The 20,700-nt window shown below is 35.7% G+C and overlaps 2 protein-coding genes across 6 annotated transcripts in view; one reads left to right on the top strand and one right to left on the bottom strand.

The window, feature by feature from the left end:
- The window catches only part of LOC150096537 (coiled-coil domain-containing protein 102A-like), a 404,861-nt gene that overhangs the window by 230,806 nt on the left and 153,355 nt on the right, over positions 1-20,700 (bottom strand). For 3 of the 5 annotated variants that reach the window (XM_090407900.1, XM_090407901.1, XM_090407897.1), the window contains exon 1: positions 3,663-3,774. The exons of 1 other annotated variant lie outside the window; for it this stretch is intronic. The gene's annotated coding sequence lies outside the window, so the exon portion shown is untranslated. Of the gene's footprint in view, positions 1-3,662; positions 3,780-20,700 lie in introns of those variants that run through there. One more of the 5 variants, XM_090407899.1, reaches the window with a different exon arrangement.
- Ttd14 (TRPL translocation defect 14) lies at positions 3,883-7,227 on the top strand. The gene is made up of 2 exons (XM_090407902.1): positions 3,883-3,945; positions 4,257-7,227. Exon 2 carries the CDS (start codon positions 4,425-4,427, stop codon positions 5,640-5,642), a length of 1,218 nt encoding a protein of 405 aa, XP_090264028.1. The 5' UTR covers positions 3,883-3,945; positions 4,257-4,424; the 3' UTR covers positions 5,643-7,227.

Here is a 20,700-nt window from a genome sequence, read left to right as displayed (position 1 = left end):
AGATATACTGATCTGTTCTGTATTTGGCTACATGGCTCACATTTTTTTCTCCTCTACCTCAATAACGAACACCTCAAAATCTAGTTTGCTAGAAAAAAATTAATTAATTAATAATAATATCTTGCCTTTTCAAGATACTCCAATCACATCTTCCTAATGGTGCTCTTTTTTTCAGTTTACAGAAAACCCACCCACATAGGTAGATAGATACACAAACTTTCCAACCATCCTCCCTCACAACAATATGGTGTTATGTAAACCCTTGTCAAGCCCCTCCAACCTCTAGTTCCAACCAGGCTTCTCTCACAGGTGAACTCTCCATTATTCAATAGACCTTCCTATCTAATGGCTATAATTTCAAAAAAGATAGACAAATTAGTTTTGCCTTCCATCTCCTCCCATTCTTCCTCAACATACAGATTACAATAATGCTATTACTATTACCTGTTAGAAAAAATAGCCAGAAATATAATCACTGCACATCTTTGAAATCAAATTTGAAGCTGGCTGCTCTTATATGCTCCCCTAGGTATACATTCCTCTCCTCTCTGTTCCAGGTTTTTACAAGGTTTGGTGTTAACTTATCATATTACCATCAAAACAGACAGATCTGTCAACATTCATCTTAATCAATGCAAGAAATACATCCACTTGCATGACTATGACTAGTCAGGTCTTGCTGACCATGCTTTGGATACCTCACACAGAATCATATGAGAAAAAACTACTATGTATCAAAGCAACAGATTTAAAAAATCAGCCTAATCTAAAAAAAATATAAAAAGACCCGACTTTGATTCTGTCATAATGAGAAGTATCTTTATATGGGCTTTTTCAAATGAAGGCGAGTTAGCCGATCTCATACAGAGATCAGCTAACTCCCTCCCAGAAACTTGGGTTTTTCATCCCATGTACAGGCAAATCAGCTATGAGAACACAATTTACAGACAAGATTACTGTTGCTGGTGGTGATGAGTGGTAGATGGGGTTATGTATCATTGTGCATATGTGGAGAATTAAGTAGTAGGGGAAGACCGTGCTAAAGGGATTCTATAGGATTAATTCAGAGCGGAATGCCCTTCAGCGATGAGTCCTTGGAATCTATGGAGGTGTCACATAAGAATAAGAATAAATATGGTTTTGTTAGACTTTGCAAGGTTTAGGAAACATTTATTCTTATGTCTCCCACTTAACAGTTAACAGCACCCATAGAGAATGCCCATCATACGACTTTAGTCTTCTAATCTAACTTCTTCACTTATTGGGTTTCTGCGTGTGTTATTGCAATTTTAATATTACATCTCTGACAATGTCTGCAATGCACTTGTGTATAATATTTTTCTGTGCTATATTCATCCCATTAAACTTAATTATAAGTTTAAACCACTGCCTAACCAAAATATTCATTTGTTAATTCTAAACTGACATGTAAAGATAGAATGGTGGCTGTGCACTATATAAGGCATTGGTCAAACTACACTTGGACTATTGTGCTCATATTTTTTTCACTGTGATGATACAGAAAGAAACATTGGGGAAGATCGAGAGATGAGTGATTAAAGGAATGTAAAGTTTAGTAGATAGGAAGAAAAGAGATAATATGATAGAGATGCATAAGTTAGTGATGTGATTTTATAAGATTAATACAGAGGGGATTATCAAGAGTTGTGAAGGTTGTCGGGAATATATTTTTTACAGGGAAAATTGTGAGTGAACACAATGTAAATGCAGAGTGTTAAAGATGTTTAAAGTTCAATATAATAATAATAAATATGTTTCCAGTTGAACTAAGCACCCAAGATGTTTCTGCTGACCTCATGAAGAGCATGATGATAATAATAATCATCACACCATCATGATAATACATGAGAATTGGAGAACTGGTACAATGCTAAGGACACTGATATGCAGAGATAAAGTGGTAGTGTTTCCATTTTATGAGATCCCAATCACATCCAGACTAACGTACTTGGTTCTAGTTACCAAGGTTTGGAGATATGAAACTCTGAAGAGGATTGCACTGGCAGCTGACACAAATGACTGTGAAATGTTAGCTACAAGGATAAAATGAAGGTAGAATTTGAAGAGGTTGATAGACAAAAAGAAGGGGGAAGATATGATCGAGACATGTAAGCTATGAATGAATACAACAGAGTTTTCAAACAGTAGCACAAGGAGAAATACTAAGGCTATTCTTATAAGATGCACAAGGAGTGGTGAATAAGGTAAGAAGAGTTTTTATGTGAAGAGTAGCACATGAATGTATTATGCATATTAAGAGTGTGAGTGAATTTAAGATTCAGTATGACATGTTGTGAGAAGAGTAGACCCTCCATAAAGGTGAATGTAACTCCATAGAAGTTTTTTATAATAAGACAGAGGGGATGCTATTTGTATTCTTGTGAATAGGAGGAGGGATACGATTACAATATTTGGTAAGGGACTGTTACCATATTAATGTGGAAGAGACACGAGCAGGGACTTTCCTTGAAAAATGGTTAGTGAGTGAAAGTGTGATCAGTGTGGAAATTGTATGCAAGGTTGTTTTTAGTTTTATGTTGCATTTGCAAATCTATAATACATTTCGTACCATGAGTGATCTAAGGATTTTTGTTTTGCTTTTTTTTTTTTTTTTTTATCGATTTGTATTTTTAATTTATTTTCTACATAGTCCAGAAACCCTGCTCTAGAGAACAAACATAGAACTTTTTCAAGCCACTTCAGGCCTCCAATAGCGGAACGGTGGTCTCACATTGGGCAGTAAAATTCATCTCCCACCTGAAAACAATCACAAACATCTATACCCATCGCAGGACTCAATCCACAGCCTGTTGATGGAAACCAGGCTGTCAAGTTTAAGGCAGGTTTGATGAACTGTGTGTGTGATGGTGGGGACCTCCTACTATATCAAGGCTCCTCTACATGGAGTCTTTTGATTCCATGAAGGTATTATACTGAGGTTAATATAATATTTCTTAAAGGAAAACAGATATTTGTAATGTGAAACTAAAATTTCTAACAGCAAAGTGCACACAATATCTGCTGTAAGTTCAATTAACATTGTATTACAATACTCAAATGGCCAACTTCTGGAAAAGAAATTACCTTCTCATAATGTAATAACTATGCAAGAAATTTAGAGTATCATGCATTGAAGAATAGGGTGGTAACAAGTTATACTAGTTTGTATCATAGTCCATGAATGCATACTCTAGCATGTATGTCTGCATCTTGGGAATGAATAAAACACTAGTGGAAGTGGCAGAGGAATTTCTATGCTAATGAAATATACGAGGATTATACATTCTGCCTCAGAAAATTCTAGATATTTATGAATAATATATTAAATAACACTGGAATATATTTATTCAAAAAAGCGCAAATAAATGAATGTGATTACTACACACAAATTACTGAGCGATATGACTATTTTTAACCTATCCCTCATTTTTATGAGTAGCATATTTTCCTTTTAGTAGACTGCATTGTATCGTATTCCTTCCAGCAGTAACAAACAAAAATTTCGCATAAATAACAATTAAGAACTTGGAGAAAAATCATATGCATAACAAAAGAAGTGAAAGCAGTATAATTAATTTTATTAATTAAAATCAATCAAAAATTGCGAAGTGTGTAATATACAATACCACAAAAGAACTTACTACAACCAACAACGTCACATTTGAATATAAAAACCGTACAGAAGAAATACAAACTTCAGGTACACAAAATCCATGTTGATCGAAAAGCCATCTGACAACTGACAGAGCAAACAACAATTACGGCCATTAGGTGGCAGAATTAGCTACTATATCACTTGGGCGTGATTTGGGCTAAAATGCGTTATGTAACACGCGGTGTCTATTTCAAAAGCGTGTTAGGCTGTTAGCAAGTTTTTGGTCGTTGCAACAAGCCGGTGGCAAGTGAGGTATAATGTCTGAGCAGGTAGGTAAATTAATTAAATATTTGTTTGCTAGTCCAGAATTTTTGTCCCGTTATTCTGAATTGTTTTAAAGCTTAAAAAGACGATTTCGTAATGAGGCTTTAAATATTTAATGTCCTCTTTTAATACAGTGATACGCGTATTTTACTTATAATGAACTGTTGGATTAGAGCGATTTTTTACAACTTTAAAAGAAATAATTGCCTGTTACATACATCGACCAGTATAAGAATCGGAAAAAAATAAAGTTCTAGCGACTTATTCGAATATTTGCGTTATTGCTCTTTTACGTATGTCTTGTTTATGTTTTCAGGTAAGGTGAAGTGTTGTACCACAAGCTTTCTGAAGACTGGCAGCACTTTCCAGAAATTTGGGGCAATGCTAATGTGTGGTTTTTCTTTTAATTTATAGTATTTGGTATTTTCAGGATACGTTATATTTATTGTAATACTTTTGCATAGATTATTAATAACCAAAGAGGATGACTCAGGATCCAGAAGAAAAGCAACGAACAGTTTACAAACTAGTTTTAACTGGAGGTCCATGTAGTGGGAAGACTACCGGTCAAGCACGGCTATCAACATTTTTCGAAAATTTAGGTTGGAAAGTTTATCGTGTGCCAGAAGCGGCTACAACCCTTCTTAGTGGAGGTGTCAGGTTTCCAGATTTGACCCTAGGTGAAGCAGAAAATTTTCAAGAAAATCTTTTAAAAACAATGATGGCAATGGAAGAAACTTATTTTTCTCTTGCTGAATCATGCAGCAGAAATTGCTTAGTTATATGTGATAGGGGTACAATGGATGCAGCAGCCTTTATTAGTCAAGAAGCATGGGATAAGATTTTGTCAACTCATGGCTGGAATCCAGTAGAATTGAGAGATAACAGGTATAATCATATTATGCATTTGGTATCTGCAGCAAGTGGGGCTGAAGCATTTTATACTATAGAAGATAATCACTGTAGAACAGAAGGGTTGGAACTAGCTAGAGAAAGAGATCGTCGAGCATCAGAAGCTTGGGTTGGGCATCCTTACATTGATGTGATTGATAATTCAACAGATTTTGATACAAAGTTGCGAAGAATGATAGCAAGTGTGTGCAGAAGAATTGGCATAGATACTGGAGATAGACTAGCAACAAACAGTCACAAGTTAAAGTTTTTAGTAGGCAGAATGCCAGAAGATTGTGCTTTTCCATCATTTCAAGATTTTGAAGTTGTTCATGATTATCTAATATCTCCTAGTAACAAGGTACAAGCTAGACTACGAAAAAGAGGTCAGAATGGGAATTGGAGTTATTTGCATACCCAGCGTCGTTGCGATCTTGGTGATCAAGTTATTGAGGTGAAAAGGCAAATTACACATCGTGATTATGTATATATGTTAGCCCAACGAGATGACTCCCATTACACAGTATTTAAATTGCGAAGATGCTTTATTTTGAATAATATGTACTTTCAACTTGATTTATATAAGGCCCCATGTCATCCACGATGTGAAGGTTTAATACTTCTTGAAACATACACTACGCTAAGAGGAGAGGAGCTGAAGAATCGCTTGCCACCTTTTCTAAATATTCTTAAAGAGGTTACTGGTGATCCTTCCTATTCAATGTATAACCTTTCATTAAAACGAGAATGGTATCCGAATAGGCTTGGTATAACCAATTGTGTTAGTGAAAAGGATGCATTAATAGTTTGAAATTAAATTAATAATCTAAAGTCCCACTCAGATCCATAAGCTATTTATTTTCAATATTTTTCACTTCTTAATGTATTTGTGTAAAGAACTCTTGCAGTGATTTCTGTGTTACAGTACCTTAAAAACTTTTGATGTGAAATGTTAGTCTCATAGAATAGTACATAATGGTGCATTTTAGACATTGTTAACTACAATATATTCAAGAGCTGCATAAATATTACTAGTCTCAGAAAACAGGCCATGGGAACAACTGAAATTTAAATATTTCAATTCTTAATAGGAATGGCATGGTATACCTATAGGAAGTTATATTGGCCAGAAAATATGAATAGAAACTTATTATTTTTTGTTATAAATTGTAATATAGACCTTGCCATTCAGTAATATTTACTTTATTACCATTATTACTTATCTTTAAAGCTGCGAAACTTTTTAAACCATTGATGGATTTTCTGCTTGGAAAAAGAAAAGAAAAAAAAAAAGACTCAGGAAGGCATAATTTGGATTGTTTTCTATTTGAATACCTTTATTTATCCTTAAGGAGCTGGACCACTTATTTTAAATAAATGTTGCATCCACCTTGTTTAAGCAATCTCAGGAATTTTATTGTACAATATCATTTTTATTATACTAAGTTTAGAAGAATGTAAGGAGCATTTATTTTACCCACCGTCCCTATAAAAGAAAATATTTTGTGTGTATTGTATTTGTAATATGATCAAAATGTTACTGATATGCTGTTATTTATAAATTTGGAAAATGGAAGTAATGTATATAGTATAATTTTTTTTTTTTTTTTAAATATAGCAAATCAGTTAATGAAATGTTCCGCTTTACATCAGCAAGATAGAAACTTTTGCTTGACGTAAAGTTAATCTTGATATGACTGTTGAAAAAGAAAATGTGATTTATCACTAGAGTTTTTATTTAAAAAAAAAATAGTGAGATTTTTCCTCAAAAACTGCAATTTTACATATATATTTTTTTTTTGTATAATTATGTATATATATATATATATATATATATGTGTGTGTGTGAAAGGGTTAATGTATGCAGTAAATAAAGTATGCATGCATACATTAAAAGTGTTTCATCTGTATTTATTTCTCTGTAATCTCTTTTGAGTAATCCTGTTTAAAACTATGTGGTAAAGTATAGTTTATGTATTTTTAATTTATAAAAATTGGACATGATTGAAAATGAATTAGATTTTCAGGTATCAAATAATTTCACATTTACTTGATACATTTCTTGTTGGTAATGTGGAAAATTGTTTATTCATCTCTGTGAAATGATTCAACGAGAGGTTAGAAATTATTATACAAATATCCTTTAAAAAAGGAGAATATGGCAACCTAATGTGTTCAGTAAATGAATTAAGTGCTTCATGTTGTCTATGTACAGAAATCAGATGAGCTGTTCATTTGGATTTGATTTGCTGTACAGTGAAGTGTGTACTTACAGGTATTTTAAAGTGTATTTTTTTACCATCCAAAGACACGATTCAATAATAAATGTTTGAAAAATACGAGTGATAACTTTGCCTTCACTGTTGATTTGTAAATTTAATCTTGAGTGCAATAAAAAATTTAAAACAACCTAGAATCAACTAGACTTTTTTTGTTGCTGCACAGATAACTCATATATAGAACTGAATGTCTGAGATTAAAAGAAATTAATGATCACTGTCCATAACTTCCAGAATTTGGTTGTAGAGTAAAAGCAACTAGGGCTCAACAAAAGCATTCTGAGGGATGGGGTTCCCAAAAAACATAATTTAACTGGTTAGTCAGGGAGATGGTGGAGAGCTAATGTTCTAACATATAGATGAATACAACCGGGGGGGGGGGGGGGGACCATACAAAACTGAACCAGCTTTATGTGATTTTAAAGAATATACATAAGTCATATGCTTTTCTAAACATTTCTAAACACTTATTAATGCAAGGTATTATTTCTGGGAAATTTCTCATTTTACTCCACTAGAATAAACTATTATTTTAATGGCTAATATAGCCTAGTTTCGTTTTGTTCGATGGTATGTCCGATTTTTCCTCCTATATTATTCTTCATATATTAGTTTTATAACACTTCAGTTATGCCTTAAGATCTGAATAAAGAGCCAATGACATTATAAAAAAAAAGGGGCACTCCTAAACAAAAGCAGGCTATATTAGCCATTAAAATAACAGCTTAAAAGAACCTTATTATGGAATTTCATAAGTTCAGTGTAGTATTTTTTGCATTATAATGATTGTAAATCTGTCTAAGCATGGCACTGATAGAAGACCAACCATTCAGAAGATTTTGCAAACTCCTGAATGGTGGGTCTTCTATATACGCTAGGGGAGGATCTGCATGCAGACCCTCGCCTAGCATTTGCATTGCCCAGGGCAGGAGTACAAATGGAGGCCCACATACCATATGTCTAAATCTAAATATTTAAATGTTATAAATCAAGCTAACAAACTGTTTAAATATGTTTTTTCTTCCTATCTTGAGAAATATACCTTCATAACAACAAAAATCGAGAAATGTGTGCGGCTTTGATTGTATGGAATGATGTGGAGGATACTGACGTGTAGAAGTAGGGAGATTCTTGTTCCGTTGTATAAGGCTTTGATTAGGCCACACATGGACTATTGTGCCCAGATTTGGTCACCGGGTTTTCAGAAGGATGAAGAGATGTTGGAAAGGATCCAGTGGCGACTGACTAAGGTAGTTTCTGACCTGGAATGTCGAGTATGAGGAAAGATTGAGAAGATGTAATTTGCAGTCTGGTGGACAGGAGGAAGAGGGGAGATATGATAGAGACCTACAAGTTGGTAAGGGGTTGTTATAAGATCAATGGTGGAGAAGTTCTACAGAGAATAGTGGGAGATCAGGGGAGAAACAGAGGTCATTCCTGGAAACTATAAAGAGGGTGTGAGTAGGGGAGTGAGAGGCAGGTTTTTTTCGTGCAGAGTTGTGAATGATTGGAATGCCTTGCCTGAGAGTGTGGTGTCTGCAAGGAGTTTGAGTGTGTTTAAGACACGGTATGATGAGATGTGTGCGAGATAAAAGGACCGCCCAGATGAGTCTGACTCCATGAGGTCTTGGGGTAATAATAATAATAATAATGATTGAAAGTCAGCACAATATCAAAGATGATTGAATTTAATTATTGTTGCACATGACATTGTAAAAAAATTTCTGTTGATGGGCTGGCTACGTTTGGATGAGTAATAAAGACATAATTCATAAATTATATATTTATTTCATCAAATTTACTTTTCCATCAGATTGGTTCTGAAAATTGCATTTTCTCCTCTTATTTAATTAGTTTAGTATTTTTTGTGTTTGTAATGTGCAGGCCCTCTAAGGTCTGGGTCCAGTGAAGGTGCCCCTCTTGTCTTGGTCTATGGTTGACACTCTATGGATGTATAAAAACTCAGTCTATAGTTAGGCAAGTGAATCATTTTATATGATTATTATTATGTGACATCTCCAGGAAGTCCAAGGACTCATCGTGGGAAGGCACACTACTCTACTTCGCTAAATACACCTCATCCTCTCCACTGCAATTTATCTCCAACTACGACACTGCAACCATCAGCGCCATCTATTGCCAGTCATCACCAACAACAGTATATTTTGTCTGTAAATTGCATGTGTTCTGAAGGCCAATTTGTCTGTCTCAATTTTCTTGTATAATGGCAAATTAATTATTAATTACTTTTGTTTCTAAATCTTTTTATCCAAAAATGAATGTGCAGCTATTGTACAAATTCACTGCAAATAGTAACAAAAGTATACTAATATCATACTTGCATATAGCTAATTTTTTATTATTAATTTTTAATAATATTATTATTAATTTTATTTTTAATTTTTTAAATTATGCAACACCACCAAGGACAAGCATTAATCGCAGGAGGATCTACTACATAAAACCTACTGTCTACACTATTTAACACTTCATCTACTCAGTGCCATCAACTGTTCACTTCTTTTTTTTTTTTTTGAGTAAATTATTATCAGCAGACCTCCATGGAGTTAAAAGACTCATCATAGAAGGTCCCACTCTGTACATGCACAGCTCATTGGACCTTGAATTACATGCATTCACTGTCCCTGCACTCACCACACTCAGGCAATGCATTCCAAACACCCACCACTCCATGCAAAAAAAATTATGGCTCGCACCCACCTTATACAGCTTTTGAGGATGGCCTCTCTTTCTCTCCCTGTCTCTAGATATTCTATGAAAAATCTCATCCACGCTAATCTGGTAATTATCCCTTCTTTTTGCCAACTTATATATCGCGATCATGTCTCCCCTCCTTCCTTTTATCCATTAGGCTCTGTAATTTGTATTATCTCGGTCTGTCCTTATATTCCACATTCCAAAGGCCAGATACCAACTTAGTCAATCATCTCTGGACCTTCTCCAACATCTCATCATCCTTTTGAAAACCTGGCGACCAAATCTTTGCACAGGAGTCCATATGTGGCGTGATCAAAGTCTTGTACAATGAAATCAAAACAAACATACTTCTGCATGTCAGTGTTCTCTGTATCATTAACCTAATCCCCTGTATTGTCCTCACAATTTTAGCAAAATATCCATGAAATTTCAAATCTCTATTTACCACAACCCCCAAATCCTTCTTCTCTCCCAAAATATCCCCACTAATCCTATACTCTGCATCCCATCTTTGCTTCCCAAATTTTAACACCTTACACTTTGTAACATTAAACTGACATCCTCACACACACTCGCCCATTCACACAATAATGGCTCCAAAACAGACCCCTGGGGCACACCACTACTGACTTTTCTCTTCTGGGATATCACTCCCCCATACACAACCTGTTGATACCTATCAGACAGCCAATCCAATGCAGTAATCTATTATCCAACTCCATCTGTTCCAATTTAACTAGTTTGTTATGTGGTAATTATTATTATTCAGGCCTCCATGGAGTTAAGACTCATCGGGGGGAGGTCTCCCTAAGAAACACAAAGTCTATCATACCACTCCTTGAACTCATTGACCATTCTCGCTCTCACCACTCCATCACACAATGCATTCCATAATTCAACCGCCCTCCATGCAAAGAAACCACTCCTCACCCTCTTGCACACAGTTTCGTAACTTCCAGGGATGGCCCTTGTCATCACTCCTTCCCGCTGTTCAACCAGCGAAAGAATTCCCCAGTGTCAGCCCTGTAACCACCTCTCAACAGTTTAAAAGTCTCAACCATATCACTTCTCCTTCTTCTATCCACCAAACTCTGCAGTCCACATTCCCTCAGCCGATCCTCATAACTATCATTGTACAGTCCTGAAACCATCTTTGTTATCAGAATAACAGTAGATGGAGTGAATGAAGAAATATTTGCTCTCTGAAGTGATATCATTTCTTATGAAAAATAAATTGGGACTTTGCTCTTCATTCCAAACTTCATTTTGGATTACTTCAAACTTCTGATATGCATAGTTGTGGTAGTGAACCAGGTAATGAACCATCTACCACCTATCTCTTCTAAATAGCTACAGTGACTAGTGATCTTTCTTTCAATGACATCCACTTTCTTTCATGCAGTTTATTTTGCATGTATTTTCTACTGTTTACATGGTCAAAGTCCTAGTTTACTTTTTCTCTCAATTTTCTAGAATACAGTGTTAACAAGATTTTCTGAGTTATGATGCAGGACTTCGTGGAAAATACATTTATTGTTTTGGAGGGTATAACTTTAAAAATGTTACTAAAAAGACTAGCAGGATTTCTTTCACAACTTGGAAAATAGGCCATATTGAACCTATTTATAAGAAGATGAAAGCTTTGTCATCAAACTGCCATCCTACTGTTCTCACTTCAGATATAGAAATCCATTAATATTCGTATTATATATACTATCTAGAAACAATACATTTGCCACTCATGGATAATAGGGAATCTTAATGATTAACTTATCCACCTTTGGACAAATGCCATGGAAAAGTTTGCAGAACCTAATTGGCTGCTCCATCTGTAAAGCATATAATTGGGTTTGTACAAAAGTCCCATGAAGTAAGCTCTCATTTCAGTCTTCAGATTTTTGCATCTGGTCTGCCTACTCTCTCTCTCTCTGCTTGTTCCTGCATGTTGTGTAGAGGTAGAAAATGTATTGTTATCCTCAAACTTTGCAACTAATGTTGTGGCTAGGAGTCCTTTCATTAACCCTCTTCCTTCTGTATCTCATTGGCCTTCTGCTGTTTACTGAAATGCAATACGACTTTGCTGATGACAGTATATCCCCACACATAGAACACAAAATGCCTTAGGTGCTGGTTTATATTCATAATACAATTACTGGAATAACTGCAGCACAAAGAGAAATAATTAAACAGCAAATTTAGTCATTTCAGTATTTTGTCAATGTCACAGACATATCTTCAGAAATACAATGTTAAGACTAATAATACACGCAAGAAACAATAAGTAGAAGAAATAATATTAGACTATATGAAGACTAAAATTCTACGTTGGGTACCCCTCATAGGACTTGTTATTCCATTCTATGAATTTTTAAGAAGTTTTTAAGGGCATACCCCTAAATGCGAGATTCATATTTAATGGTGCAAAAAAAAAAAAAATTGTGATTCATATAGAATTAAATGGTTAGAGGTGAATTACTGCCTGCAATGAAAAAAGAAAGCATAATTTTTTTGGATAAGAGGAGGAGGCAATATTTCTGGTGTTTATGTTCAGAAAAACTAGAAGTCAGTTATTCCAAGAAGAGAAATCTCACCTAACCTTTATTTAATATCATCTCCACACAAGAGGTCCCAAGATTTATGACACAACAGTGCCATGTGTAGGCTAGCGGTTTGTTGGTTAATTTTTTTTAAGAACTAGGAGTTGTAATCATTGGGGAAAACAGCATGGAGAAAATTTCAAAAGAGAGGTATATAGAATGGGGGAGGAGTAGAATGAAGTTGGTTTGACTTAAGTTTGCAGCTGAACTGTATGTGGGTGTTGATCAGCATCTTTTTGTGTTCGTGTATGATTCATACCTGATGTAAACCCTCCATCAGAATGCCTGATAGTAATTAGAAGATGGAAAGTCAGTAAATTGCAAAGGGTTATCAAAAATAAAACAACTGAAATGTTTTCCACTTTAGTAACAAACATTTTGCTGATGATCAGGAGGTTGAGGCAATAGACAAAAGAATTCGATGTTGTGTGGTTTTGAAGAACTGATAAGGCAATGGGACAAGTGTATAAATGTTGAGGGGAATTATGTAGAGAAATGTTTTACATGGTTCATATTTCAGTTGTTTTATTTTTCATAACCATTTGTAATTTACTTACTGACTTTCCCTCATATTAAGCTAATAGTGCATCTAAATACTATCAGGCATTCAAGGGAGGTTTTAAATGCACTACCCAAATATAAGAGCAATATTTTATGTTTGAATAGATTTCAGATTCATAAGTGTCAGGAAGCTGAAAGGCTATGGACATGATTTATTTGTGTTAGGATAGGCTAGATGCAAGTCTTAAGAAGAGAAAACTGATCCTGATTAGCAAGCAGAATACTGTCAAAACTGAGAGAAATAACCTAGCCTTTTTTCTGGGAAATGACAAATTCACTAAGTTATCCCACTTAAGAATAACAAGATCAGTATTTAAGGCACTGGTAATAGAAGAAATTGAAGCCTGAGTGACCTGACACTGCAAGGTTTTTGTAAATGATGAAGAATACTGTTATCAGCAAAGTTATGAATAGATGTTTGGGAGAGAGAGAAGAATTACACACACACACCTATAAGAAGAGTGTAGGTGAAAACACAGAGCTCTGAAGTAGCCCAGCATTGATTGAAAAAGCTGAGAGGAAATTACTCATCATGACTGGTGAGGAAATGACCATTTGACTTTCTCCAACCTTTTCCTTGGTTTGTGTCCAAAGGTGGGTAAAGTTATTTACATCTGCTGTTAATAAATTTAGTTTAATTCTTTTTCCAAGTGTAAGCAAAACAAAGTTTGTGCCTGAAAATATCTTCAGGACTGAGGTAAGGTGGTACATCCCTTGGCAACTCGTAGCAAAGGTGGACCAAGCTCTCATCACTCCTTGTCTCAGTATCTCCCATAATGCAAAGCACATCTCCTTGCAGACATGTATACTGCTATGCATTAAGGGAAGGGCCACTACCCAGACCGGTTTCGACCTTTATTGAAGTCTCGTCTCAAAAAAAACAACTTCCAACATCTGCTGTTGTTGAGCAGGAATGGTGGAATCTATATTGGTGAGTCTCCAAGTAGCGAAACAATTGACTGTTGATTACCTTTCCATTATTTTTGAGAGCATTGAAGTAAGAGCAATAGGACAATAGTTTAATAATCGGCTTTGTTCTCCCTTTTGAGAACAGGCTGGATAAAAGCTTGCTTCCAAGCTGTTGTATAGATGCCAAATGAGTATGACAGCTAATAGAAGCAATACAAGAAGTGTGTTTTTAATGCAACTTGAGGAAACCATCAGGACCAAGAGACGTCTAACGAAAAATCAGACACAGCTACTGTGAACAGTCACATGGAATAGCGTGAGGAGATTGCTTTGCATCTTATCTTTGAGATATTGCTATTGTCCCATTAGGATGAAAAAGAAGTGGAAACCTAGAGTGGCAGAAGTTGCATCCCATAGCCTTGGCAAGGGACCAGAAGGTTCAACTGCCATTTGAGTAGGAAGCAAGCCTAGTACATTTGGCCTTATAATCTGCTTTAGAATTTTTTTCCTGTTATAGTGTGTAAGCTGAATGAGAGACTAGAGTTTTTGACTTCAGTCATTGGATGTATCTTTTTTGACTTGAACTGCTCTGTCACATTTGTTGGAGAACCAGGGCTTGGATAAGAGTCTGTGGTTTTGAGTAGAGTATATCAAGAAATGTGGATATTGTCTAATGCAAGACTGGAAGGATAGGTGTGTGTGGGGGGGGGGGGGGCATCACAATAAATAATATATAATACAGGAGTTTTGCTAGCATGAAGTTAAAGTTCCTGAACTGCCACTGAAGAATGGTTTGGAGATTGGCATTTAACATTTCAAAAGTTGACATTCTCTAAATTATTCATTATGATAAATTATGGAGACAACTACCTTGTTATGGGAATTACTAATTTAATACAGATCAAGATAATTTTATCCATGTTTCAACATTTCTGTTAAGATCATCATTTTGAGTACACACAAGGAGACAGTGCTACATTACACAATCCACATACTACATCAAAGTATCACTACTTGAGTCATTAATAGCCTAACCTTTAGTAGGAGAAAAAATACACTACAGCAAAGCTAGAGTAGTGTTGTTTGTTTATATGGCTAGAGATTGGTAGTAGTTAAGTCAAAAAAAAAAAAAAATTGCATTAAAGGGAGCCAAATTCTGAATAAGGGCTGATATTATTACTTAGAGGGACTAGTAAAGTTTAAAATAAGTTATGCAGGCTGAATGTGTGTACATATTCTTGAGATATTTAGCCATCATTGTTGAGATTAGAGTTGAGTAGAATTTCACAAACTCTACAGGTACACAACCGATTTTTCTGGCACCCATGGTTCAAGAGCCTTGCTGGATTAGTCATTATGCCAGACCAATGAAGATCTTGTAATAATAATTCATCAGTGCATCTCTGAGCCACTAATTATATCTCTTGCATGTCTCTAAAGCACAGTGGACTGCTATAAACTGAAATATTAAATGTGAGTTACATGAAATGCATTAATATAAATGATATAGTGCAAGTGGATATGGACTTGTATTTATGCTTGACACCACTACCGTTACCACTCGGAATTAGCCTTTGCTTAAAATCCCCAGCTAGGATTAAATGTAAACAAGATAAGCTAAGACGATCACCATCAGATGTAGATGTAAATAATTATGCTGCATGTGCACAAGCAATACCATCTGTAGCTGTTTAGTGAACTTGTTGGGTGATTGCAGGAATTTCAAGTTTGCTCTCATAATTTTGTCCAGGCTAAAGGAGGTGGTAGACCATTCATTTCCAGAAAATTGGTGGTGTATCTGTACTTGAAATTAATGTTCACACCAAGTTTTGGTGCAATGTAAGTAGCAGGTCCCTTTCTAATCATTTTGGTGTGTCCAGGGCACAACCAGAAAGGTCCAATTTTCCGTAATTATTAAATTTGCTGTGTTGTTTATGTTTATTTTTATGGATTGTAATTATGCATCCTTTTTCACCTGTATATGGAAAGTTCTGTTGCATTGGATTCAATGCATCCCAGAGACTGCAGGGAGGGAGCCGAAGAGGAATTATAGAACTTATTTGTTCTCTAATTTTTTGCAAGAGTTTCAAGGCTGTGTTAATCACTGAATTCGATGTGTTTGTGTAGTATTCTGCTTATTTTCTCTAATCCCTTTAATGTATGGAATAGCTATTGTTTAATTGTAATCTTAGTTTTTATTTTTCAGGTGGAATATTCTGAAGAATTTTACCGTGTATGTGTGTGTTTTCAGTTTCATTGCAGTGTGTTGTGGGTTGCAGTTTTAGTGGTAAATTACTATTTAAATTGAAAACCAGAATACACTTCCATTTCTGGATACTCATGTCATCTTCCCTTGGACAGTATCATATCCTTCACTGTTTACTATAAGTCCACAAATATCATTTGATGCATACACATAAATTCTTACCCACCACTCAGCTCAACAATTTTTAGTCAATAATACTCTTATAATTAGCAATAACAGTTTGTTCCCCTGAGCAAGCTGTTAAGCATAAATTATCAACAATACTCTTATAAACAATGGCTATACCAAAAATATCCTCAAATTCTTCACACCACTGCACCTAAATAAAAATAAGATTGCATTAAAACTGTAACCGTTTCATGCATTAAAAGGATATCATAAAAAATAAATTGCTACCCTGATACAATCTCAATACCAACTTTAAAACTTGCAAAATTGAAGAACTTATTTAACTCTTCCAGGGATCCTCTGCCTACTCTGGACTGTACCGGATTCATTGAACCTGTAACTTGCTGTGTATAGGTGAAACAGGACGCACAATTCCAATCCAGAAAAAGGAACACAAATGACATCAGATTTAATAATTATCGAAAATCATGCTCAGAACACTCCACACCAAATTGATTGGAACAGGCACCTGCTCCTTACATTTTACCAAAAACTGGTATGAATATTAATTTAAGAAGTTTATCTAAAGAATATAGAACCCTAATCTCAGGAATAGAGATGGCACAAATTCATCTCATATAACCATAACTTCTGTGTCAAGTTCTCCAGCAATCCTACTCTAAGGACTCTACAGAATAATTTCAGGTATTATTTTAGATTTGGCCATGCCACCATCATTGCTGTTTTTTTTTAATTTAATTAACTGATGTTGATCCTAGTTGGAGAACATCCTAGTCAACGTGACTAGCATGTTCTCCAACTAGGAAGATATGTCATCATGAAAGCAATAGTTGCCGGAGCGCTAAACCACAGAAGGGTGGCTAGCAGAGGCTGTGTATTGTGCATCATCAGTCACCCAAATAGGTTTGGATATGGAGTTATTTCCAAGCTTCAGGATAAATAGCAGTGGAATACAAATGCATAAACTTCCTATTTCACTAGTATTTATCCAGACTGGTGAAGCTTTTTTTGTGATCTCTATCCGGAGGAGAAGAAGAGAGGAAGAAAAAAGAAAGCATTGAATTATAGGAAAAGTAATAAGATAGATGATTGGTTTTTTTGAGTGGGTAATGATGCAGCATAACCATCTGTATACAAAAGGGTGAAAACTGATTGATACAAAAGTTGCACAGCTTTGTCGAGCGATCATAACTGCCATTTGAACATAGTGCTGAGTGTCCTGTGTATATATATTACATATACAGGGTGTTCGGGATAAATTTGACATATTTATAATTAATTATATTTTTCCGTAAGTTACATGTATTAACACACACTTCTCTTCATTTAAAAGTTTGGACCCTTCTTCATTCACATACAAGATGTCAGAAAGGATGGATAGCTGGAACCCACCTGAATCATGGAAGAGAATAACTTGTATCATGATGATTCGTGCCCGCCATCAAAATAAGGATATTACGACTGCTGCCCAATGCTCCCTGAATACAGTAAAAACAATCAGGCATGAACTAGAGACTTGCAATGGTGACTACGAGGATGTAGCAAGAAGAAAGATCCCTAGCAGACGATCTGATTGCGTTCGTACAGCAGAATTCCATGCAAATCTGCAGGAACAGGTGTTGAAGAACCCTGGCATTGGAATTCGGGCTTTGTTCGTGGAGTTGCTAACTGTAGTCAAGCCCTGGATAACAAGGGTAGCCAATGGTAGGCGTATGTATGGCAGCAGGATTCGGCCCCTTGCCACACCTCTGGGAAAAGTCAAAAAATGGTTGTCTGAAAATTTCTACGACTTCACCAGTCCAAATGTTTGGCCTCCAAACTCCCCAGACCTTAACCCATGGATTATTTTGTATGGGGCAGTTGAAAAAGACACCAATCGCACTTCCAGTAATACAAAAGCCCAGTTAATGGATAAAATTAAAACAGTGTTTTGCGGCCCCTTCCCAGGGAGACTGTAGCATCAGCTTGTTCGAGGTTCCGAAGCAGAATTGAAGCTGTGATCGATGCTAATGGTGGTTATTTTGAGTAAATCTTGTTGATAAGTATTGTAATTAACATCTGCCTGTAATGTTTTTTTTGTCCAATTCATTAAATTTAATAGATACAAAGAAGATTTTCTTTTTCCTACGAAACTGTCAAATTTATCCCGAACACCCTGTATGTTCTTCTGGCTGGTTTGCTTGATTTGAGGGATGAAAAACCCTCCATGTGAGACTGACTAACTCACTATTTGATTGAAAACCCTGATTTTCCTCATGTCATGACACAATGAAAAATTTACTAAGTTATTTACAAACTGCCGCTTTGCTAGCATTATCAGAGGCAATTTAACAATACACTCAGGGAAGACGTACAATGAAATGGTCATTTTGTTGTATGTTAATGCTGATGGATAGATAGAGTAGTGCACCAAAATCTGTGTGCAATCATACCATAGGTTATGTAACAGTCAACTGCATTCTGTAGAACTTGTGCTGCTCTCCAATTTAAACTGGGATTTGTGAAGTAACTTGGTTTCTTATGTCTGCTGAAGTGGTCTTTTTCTAAAGCATGTTGAGATATAGCCTACTCTTTGGTTGTTCTGTTTCAGATGTGTTTCTTATGTTCTTTTTTAACTGACCATGGTAGTATGTCCTGTCTGTCCAAAATACTGAGCTCCACACTTGCAGGGGACACCTAGGAAGGTTAGAAGATCTTGGCAATCTTCAATTCATCTCAGGAGGTTAAATTCTTTGTTTAGAGGTTTGTGTATTGTTCTGATTCTGTGTTGTTTCAAGTTGGAGCTTAGTTTAACTGTTGTGCTATTAATGTAAAGTATAACTATGGCATATGTATCGTCTGGTTTGGGAGGAGATTGTTGTTCTTTTTAAGGAGTTTCATTAAGGGTTTGTTGTTGTTGTTGTATCCATTTTGTACCCACCTGCTTGCCTTGTAAATAAAGTATCCAAGAGGGCTAGAGCCCTTTCTGTTTCCTCTTCCATGGGGAATTTAATTCAATAATGGTCCATGTGGCCAAATAGCAAAGATATCATCACACACCTCAACCATACTTTGGACTTGAGAACCGGGGAGCAAATCAAGTGCTAAAGATTGAAAGACTTCCATGTATAAGTTAGAAATGGCATGTTGTGTGTGTGGGGGGGGGGGGGGGGGTATGAAGCTCATTACCTACTCCTTCAGTTTTTTTAACGAGCTGGTTCCAGCTAAAATACCCCCTGATTTAAGAGAGTGCTTAAAGATTTACAAAGGTCAGGTGGATAAATTTTGAACAGGAATATTAGTGTATCGCCAACTGATATATTTGTAACAAGGGACAATGCATCAGAGCTCGTTAAGCGATCATTCTCCTGTAATTGAAAGTTCCATATTGTGGTTTTAAAGTGCATGGAGTTTTTTTTTTTTTACATAAGACTATGTCTTACTGATGTGTTTGTTGGGTTCAAATGACAAGTGAAGCCATTTTATAGGTGGGACAACTTATGGCACCCTTGATGGGATGCAATGGGGGGTTTCAGGTTTGTACACCTTAGGTAGCCCATATAGTTTTGTATGCCAATAAAAAGTTTTTTTTAGTTTAGATACAGTTTCAGTAGGCCAACTTGTAATCATATCTAGTCTTATCTTAATCAATGGGATGATCTTACATAGATTTTGGCACTGCTATCGAACCATCAGCATTAATAACAAATTATCAAAAAGAGTGCCTGTCTGTCCTTGTGTGTCATGTTAAATTGCCTCTGATAATGCTAGCTTGAGCTATCAAAATATTGGCTTGTAAATAAACATTTACAAAAGAAACATGAACGAATCGGACACACAATAGGTCATTCTCAACTTTTTGCTTTAATGAATGTTATCTAAAAAAATATCCACGACTACTAACAGGCAATGGGATACACTAATAGTTATTTGTAGAACAGTGAGTGCCTGCCTGTCCTTGTTGCATCTTGTTAATTTGCCTCTGATAATGCTAGTCTTGGACTGAAGATTAATAATGCTTAAATTTTTTACTGAATAAAACAAAATAAATTTATTTTATTAAATAATGAGATTACACTGAGAATTTTTCTGTTGGACATTTTATATGAAGGGAAGTTTATTTTTCACTTGGTCAGACTATAATAAATTTAGTTTAATCCTTTATCTAAATGTGTGCAAACAAAGTTTGCCCCTGAAAGTATCTTCAGGACTGGGGTAAAGTGGTACAACACCGGGCAACTCCTTGCAAAGGTGGAGCAAGCTACCAACACTCCTATCTCAGTATCTCCCATAATGCAAAACACATCTCCTTGCAGATATGTATAATGTTATGCATTAAGGGAAGGGCTACTACCCAGATTAGTTTCGACCTTTATTGAGGTCTCTTCAGTGGGAGCCAGGCCCAAGTGGAGATACCAAGGCAGAAGCATT

Source organism: Typopeltis vanoorti, chromosome 18 (genome assembly GCF_054136105.1).
Source record: "Typopeltis vanoorti isolate ZY-2024b chromosome 18, IOZ_Tvanoo_1.0, whole genome shotgun sequence".
NCBI classification, from domain to species: Eukaryota; Metazoa; Arthropoda; class Arachnida; order Uropygi; family Thelyphonidae; genus Typopeltis; species Typopeltis vanoorti.
This window is presented reverse-complemented; position numbering and strand designations above follow the sequence as displayed.

Bases quoted from the DNA above. Each gene is read 5' to 3' on its own strand.
- Ttd14 (XM_090407902.1), top strand. From the start codon at position 4,425: ATGACTCAGGATCCAGAAGAAAAGCAACGAACAGTTTACAAACTAGTT.